Here is a 7,500-nt window from a genome sequence, read left to right as displayed (position 1 = left end):
GAGCTCCTGCATGTCTTTCAGCTGCTAACCTGTGCTTGTATCTGTGGTAGGTGTAGGGGGGCTGTGTGGAGTGTGTATCTCCTGTGAGGAGTGTGTGTGTGTGTGTGTGTGTGTGTGTGTGTGTGTGTGTGTGTGTGTCTGTGTGTGTGTGTGTGTGTGTGTGTGTGTGTGGAGTGTGAGGAGTGTGTGGGTGTGTGTGTGTGTGGAGTGTGAGGAGTGTGTGTGTGTGTGTGTGTGTGTGTGTGTGTGTGTGTGTGTGTGTGGAGTGTGAGGAGTGTGTATGTGTGTGTGTGTGTGTGTGTGTGTGTGTGTGTGTGTGTGTGTGTGTGTCTGTGTGTGTGTGTGTGTGTGTGTGTGTGTGTGGAGTGTGAGGAGTGTGTGTGTGTGTGTGTGTGTGTGTGTGCGTGTGTGTGGAGTGTGAGGAGTGTGTATATGTGTGTGTGTGTGTGTGTGTGTGTGTGTGTGTGTGGAGTGTGAGGAGTGTGTGTGTGTGTGTGTGTGTGTGTGTGTGTGTGGAGTGTGTGTGTGTGTGTGTGTGTGTGTATGTGTGTGTGTGTGTGTGTGTGTGTGTGTGTGTGTGTGTGTGTGTGTGTGTGTGTGTGTGTGGAGTGTGAGGAGTGTGTGTGTGGGTGCTGTTACCTGTGCCCTGTTGGTGTAGAGCTCCTGCATGTCTCTCAGCTCCTCCAGTCCCTCGGTGTAACACTGCACAGCGGCGTCGTAGTCTCCCTGGGAGAAGGCGGCGTTGCCTCTGGCCTTCAAGACTGTGGGGTGTGGTCTCAGAGTGAGTGTCAAGGTATCGTAAAGGATACCTAATATGTATGCGCCACCTCAGTATCCAATCAGAGAGTGAGCTGCTAGGCAGCCTAGTGGCCAGGAGTAGGACGTTGCCAGTGGATGTTAAGTTTGTGACATGTCATAGAGTGTATGCATACTGCTAGCTATAAGTTAATAAACGAACATCCACAGGAGTTCAAATAGACTGTGTGTGTGTGTGTGTGTGTGTGTGTGTGTGTGTGTGTGTGTGTTCGCCAGCGGTTTGATTTGACAGTGAGCAAATAATAAAACCTGCGGCTGTTCTGACACAATGATAGTGATTCAGGCTATGGCTCTGGGCTCTGTTAAGCGCCTAGAGGCAATTGTATTGTTATGGCACTATACAAATAAAATTGAATTGAATTGAATTGAATTCACAGTAGGCATCCATTGTTACAGACCGTTGGCTTTCTCCTCCTTGGATCTCCTTCTCTGGCTCCTCTCCTCGGCATCTTTCTCCAGGACCCTCATCAAGGCCTCTAGGGTATCAGAATCAGAATCAGAAACAGATTTATCGTCAAGTAGGTGTACACCTACCTGAAATTTGCTCTGGTGTATGGGTGCATGCAGTAAACATAAAAGCATACATACACACACAGTAAGTACTTCACATAACATAAAACATAGAAACACACCAAGCACTACACATATACCATAAGTACTACAGATAGAACACAGTATGGAAAGAGCTCCCGGTTTTTAGACAAAATACTGAATTTACTAACAAAAACAAGACAAAACATCACGCACCAACACACCGAGGCAGCCGTCCGTGGCGCCATGGAGGTGTCACAGTTAGGCACGTGGGAGAGACTCCTACAGCGTCTGGGTTATGAGCACTAGGCTGAATGATTCTTTAAGACTCCTACAGCGTCTGGGCTATGAGCACTAGGCTGAATGATTCTTTAAGACTCCTACAGCGTCTGGGTTATGAGCACTAGGCTGAATGATTCTTTAAGACTCCTACAGCGTCTGGGTTATGAGCACTAAGCTGAATGATTCTTTAAGACTCCTTCAGTCTCTGGGTTATGAGCACTAAGCTGAATGATTCTTTAATGATCATTGAACTGATTTAAAAGTAATCTTAAAACATGGTTGATAAATAACCAAAAATAGAATAGAATAGAAAAGCCTTTTTTGTCATTGTAATTACATACAACGAAATTTAAAAAAAAAAAAAAAAAAAAAAAAAGGTTCTGGCATCAGTGGTTCCTTTGGATTCGTCAATGTAATCAGTCAATGTAAATTTCACATCATATGCACAGACACATGTTACTGACAGTAGTCTGCCGGTGTCGGAAATTGAACCCAGGCCGCTAGGTTACTAGTCCAGTGACGATCTAAGTGAGCAAAGTAGGATCCTTAAATGTGATCATTAGTGGGTAACCAGTAGAACTTGTTTATTGGGATTGTATTTTATTTAATTTTTTGATTTATTGTCAATGTTATGTTTGATATACGTTAATGCCTTTTTTAGATTGTATAGCCTTTTTCACTCCAGCAGGGGGACTGCCAAAGGAAACTAGCCTTTTGGCTATAATTGGGTGCATTTACATTTTAATGCTCATAAATGTACACTGTCCCTCTTGATCAAATAAACAAATTGATTGATTGATTAATTTAAGTGTCTCTGCCCTTACTCATCATCACACTCCTGCCGATGGCACAAGGTGATGACACGTACCTTGGCTGCTGCCTGGATCACCGGAGAAACCCTAGACCACCCAAAACAACACACAGCGTCATTTTAACTTTTCACATCATTGGCACATTGGAGATTCTTGAATGAAGAGTGCGTTACAAATAAAATGAATTATTATTATTTTGTATTATTATTAGTAGTAGTATTATTATTATTTTTCAATGATGGGAAAAAGCACTTTGATAGGGTGAATACTCTGGTCAAAGGCAACCATCAAATCAAAACTCTAACTTTAACTAAATTAAATTGCACAGCCATGGTATTGATGACAAGTCTCAAGTGGCAAGAACAACAAATCCATAAGTTACCGTCCCGGCTGCCGGTAACTCTGCAGCAGAGGGGGTTGAGTTAATTACAGTCCGGTTGACGGCTCCCGTCTGACGCTCCTTGCGTTTAGATGCCTCGAGCCAGCTGTCGGCGCGCTCCACAGCTCCCGCGTGAGTACTCGTGTCAGCGGAAGACAGCTCTTTCACCAGTTTGCCTGAAAACAGAAGGCACTATCCGTAACCCCGACAAAACAAACAAACACAAACACACATACAGCTTCAGCAGGGGGGGAAACTATCTCGACTTTCTTTCACAACATTGGAAGAGTCTTGCCTTGGCCTAAATTATTGGTGTTATTTGGTTAATGTTCGCAAAAATCATTAAACAATTCGTACATTGAAATTACTAAGCGATAAATGTGTTCAATATAAATAGAATGTATTTCTCAGCAAACATCACCCAACAATATGGTTTGAAACGTTACTTTTAGCAATCATACAGCACCTTTATAACTTGGAAACAGCTCTGACTACCGGTAACTTCAGTCGTTTGAGTAATTAAACACAACATACTTATCTCATCCACATTTTTCAGGAAATTGTCAAATCCTTCGATGTCTTCCATTCTGGATGACGCGCTAGAAGATGGGTATTTAACAGTGTAAATTATATTTTAAAAGCTGACAAAATAAGCACAGGGCGCAGCACGGAGTTTACAGAGTTTACAAGGCGTCTGTACGTTGTTACCATGGAGATAAACCGGAAGTTCACGCAACACGTGTGAATTGTTTCTCAAATTCTAACGGGGTAGACGCATGGTAGGAGACGGGAAAATGTTTGTTCGTGTTAAGTGGGAGAGGCGGAAAGAGACTTCGGTACATAGCTGTAGTAATACAGTTAAAGCTAAAGCCATTGCATGAAACATTGGGCCGGCACGGTGTCTAACGGTGTTGTTGTTGTAGAAGTTCGTTTACATTCAACTCTTCTATCAGGAATCATTCGGCAAGTGCAATAAGAACAGTGCAGTCTATAATTCCTGACATTAGTTATACCAGAGAAGGACTTTGGTTACACTTTGATGGAGCTTTGAGTAGTAGCCTATAGTCCGCTAAAATATGTTAAGACTTGAGGGGAATTATCTACAAAATACAGTTGCCCTTAATGACTACGAATGTCACACAAATTAGATAGTTGTTCATATATCCATTTGGTGTTTTATTTTAAATCCACGGCGTTAGTGGTAGGTCAGACACAATACATTTCACTGAATTCATCCCATTTTAACAGTAGTGGAGGGAATGCAGGCTGCTTACTTTCCTGTCTTATCTTGGGTGACAAAGTGATGTCTAATGGTTTTGGAAATTAGGGCTCCTATACTCGTAAGAGGGTGTTAAAGTATTAGCTGTTTAGCCCTTTTGAGCTTCCCAGCAATACACTTAATCTCCCCGTAAACTGTTAGGTTTATAGCCAGGTATAAACCAGACCCAAATTCACTTCGTGAATAGATATAGGCAAATCTCAGCGATAACTGAGCTGAGCGCAGTAGACGGGCTGAGCCAAGCTATGAGGTTGACGGCTGAAAAAAAAAAAACCTAAATAGATAAATACAGCAAGATGGTTTCAAATGGAAACGTGTAGCAACAGTGCCCTCCTCTGTCCATTTCAATCAGACCGAAAATATGATATGATATAAAAAATTTAAGTATCTTTTGACTAGAAGCAATTATATCTCAGTGCTGATATGCCTTGGAAATTTGCTTAACTCACTCACACTGAATACTTGAATGCACACAACGTTACAGCCTGTTAAAAGTTTTAAATGAAATACTTCAAGACTGTTAAAGGTAAAGTCTGTGGATTTTTTTATTATTATTATTTAAGTAAAAATGCATCAAGGCCCATACAATGTTGATATCTATCTGGAGGATAGTCAGTTTACCATTGTTCCTGTGTCTTGTTTAAGGTTTTCTCGTGCAGTAATTGTTCCTGTGTCTTGTTTAAGGTGTTCTTGTGCCGTCATTAAAAATTAAGAACATTGTGAAAGCCTGGACATGAAAAAAAAAAAAAAAAAAACATTACACATGGGTGGAAACTGAGAAAAAAAATGAATGTGAATATTACAGCAATATTACAACACCATTTATTTCCGTCTTTAGAATCATATTATCATTGTTAGTTCAGAGGCATTGTCTCTTTTGACAATAAAAAATCTATACCTCAATTTATGTCTGAGAAGTGCCGATCATTTCAGGCTGTAGGTGGCGATATTGTCCCACTGTACCCAATGCACCAAGACACTATTCTATTCATCATTTACAAATAGAAATGGCAGAATGTGAGTGTTTGCTGATGTTGTTTTTATTAATTTGGTTACATGTATTCATGCTTACATGGTTTAGTTGTGTTCGTATTTAAAAGTTGCTGATCATTTCTCTTTTGTGCAGATTTGTACACTCTTACAAATGTCTTGCTTCACACATAGCTTCATACACAGCTTCACAGAATTAGGGTGTGCCTGCTCAGATACCACACAGACCCTGTCTTTTAACTAGCGTAGCCGACCAACCAGTCTGGTTGTGTTGCGCTGTAATCATTTAATAGGCGGCCATCACATCTGATTCTCTTAGTCTTTTAAACTGACCTTATTGTCCTCAAAGACTTGTTAGTGTGTTCTTCTTAATCTCTGTATGATATTTTTGTTGTCAAATAATACAAGTGGCAAAACAATAACGTACCTCAGGAGAGATTCCGCCACTATTCCCGTTTATCGTGAGTGTCTTGTGTCTCTGTTTAATTTAGTTTGATCGTTTTTGTTGCAAATGAATGCTATTCCTCGGGCCATGGGCACGTGAGATCAGATCGTTCATAATCAGTGTCCGCAAACTCCCCACATTATGCAGAGAAGATGGGAACAACAGGCCCTTTCATTTCCGCCCTCAGGACCCCAAACTGCCCTGGCATGTCGTGCCCAGTAGAGCATGCCTGCTTCAACACTGTGTGTGTGTGTGTGTCTGTGGTACTGAGTTCTTGAGGGGTGTGTCCGGTGGTGAGAGAAGCGCTGCAGTATTGGAATGGAGCTTGTGTGTGTGTGTGTGTGTGTGTATGTCCCTGTGGACTTCACCAGGATGTGCTCTCACTTAAAGAGCCGTCTGAGTGTCTATCTGTGCGCTGCCTTGTCTGTGATGGCGCCTATGCACGGACAAAACAAGGAAAATAACTACGACACCATACATAGATTTAGTCAGAAGATATAATGTTTCTCTCCTGCTGGTGTGAGGACTCATCTCTTGTGTATTGGCCGAGTGAGGACTTACCTCTTGTGTATTGGCCCCAGCACATGAATGATGAATGATGGTATACATACATAGTCACCTGAGGCTCTTGAGTTTGTGTGGAGATTTAATTGTTAATTACACAGTTATCAAATAATTTTGCTGTAGCTCAACGGGTGGAGCACCATCCTAACAAATCATGGGTGTGTTACCAATGGAGCTGGCCAACTGACAGAACTGTGCAGTAAGCCCAATGACAGGGATTTGTATGTACTGTGCGGTACGCATACTGACAGGGATTTGTATGTACTGTGCGGTACGCATACTGACAGGGATTTATATGTACTGTGCGGTAAGCCCACTGACAGGGATTTATATGTACTGTGCGGTACGCATACTGACAGGGATTTATATGTACTGTGCGGTACGCATACTGACAGGGATTTATATGTACTGTGCGGTACGCATACTGACAGGGATTTATATGTACTGTGCGGTACGCATACTGACAGGGATTTGTATGTACTGTGTGGTAAGCTTACTGACAGGGATTTATGTGTACTGTGCAGTAAGCTTCCTGCTTTAAAGAAAAGTGTCTGCATAATGAAATCTTGTGAATGTAATAATCAGAATAGCTGTGTAAAGCAGCTTTCTTAAACTGACTATAACATAGCCTCACTCAGAGCAACTCAGAGTCACATAAACACTACTTAAAGCTGAGGTCCATCCCATACACAATACTAACACACTACCAGCTGGGGTCCATAAACAATACTAACACACTACCAGCTGAGATCCATCCAATACACACTACTACCACACTACTAGCTGAGATCCATCCAATACACACTACTACCACACTAACAGCTGAGGTCCAGTCAAACTACTAACACACTACCAGCTGCGGTCCATACCATACACACTACTACCACACTAACAGCTGAGGTCCAGTCAAACTACTAACACACTACCAGCTGCGGTCCATACCATACACACTACTACCACACTAACAGCTGAGGTCCAGTCACACTACTAACACACTCACAGCTGAGGTCCAGTCACACTACTACCACACTAACAGCTGAGGTCCAGTCACACTACTACCACACTAACAGCTGAGGTCCAGTCACACTACTAACACACTAACAGCTGAGGTCCAGTCACACTACTACCACACTAACAGCTGAGGTCCAGTCACACTACTAACACACTAACAGCTGAGGTCCAGTCACACTACTAACACACTAACAGCTGAGGTCCAGTCACACTACTACCACACTAACAGCTGAGGTCCAGTCACACTACTAACACACTAACAGCTGAGGTCCAGTCACACTACTAACACACTACCAGCTGCGGTCCATACCATACACACTACTACCACACTAACAGCTGAGGTCCAGTCACACTACTACCACACTCACAGCTGATACCCATCTCCTGGAAC

At 42.4% G+C, this 7,500-nt stretch overlaps 1 protein-coding gene across 1 annotated transcript in view; it reads right to left on the bottom strand.

The window, feature by feature from the left end:
• ttc12 (tetratricopeptide repeat domain 12) overlaps positions 1 to 3,406 on the bottom strand; it is a gene marked incomplete at its 5' end in the record, with an annotated part of 46,021 nt that extends 42,615 nt beyond the window's left edge. Inside the window, 5 exons of the mRNA XM_080855227.1 lie at positions 640 to 761; positions 1,215 to 1,292; positions 2,498 to 2,528; positions 2,824 to 2,996; positions 3,355 to 3,406. Of these exons, the coding sequence (XP_080711353.1) occupies positions 640 to 761; positions 1,215 to 1,292; positions 2,498 to 2,528; positions 2,824 to 2,996; positions 3,355 to 3,406 (456 nt within the window). The remainder of the gene's footprint in view (positions 1 to 639; positions 762 to 1,214; positions 1,293 to 2,497; positions 2,529 to 2,823; positions 2,997 to 3,354) is intronic.
• Positions 3,407 to 7,500: the final 4,094 nt, after the last annotated feature.

Source organism: Sprattus sprattus, assembly GCF_963457725.1.
Source record: "Sprattus sprattus genome assembly, chromosome: 17".
In the NCBI taxonomy this organism is placed as follows: domain Eukaryota; kingdom Metazoa; phylum Chordata; class Actinopteri; order Clupeiformes; family Clupeidae; genus Sprattus; species Sprattus sprattus.
This window is presented reverse-complemented; position numbering and strand designations above follow the sequence as displayed.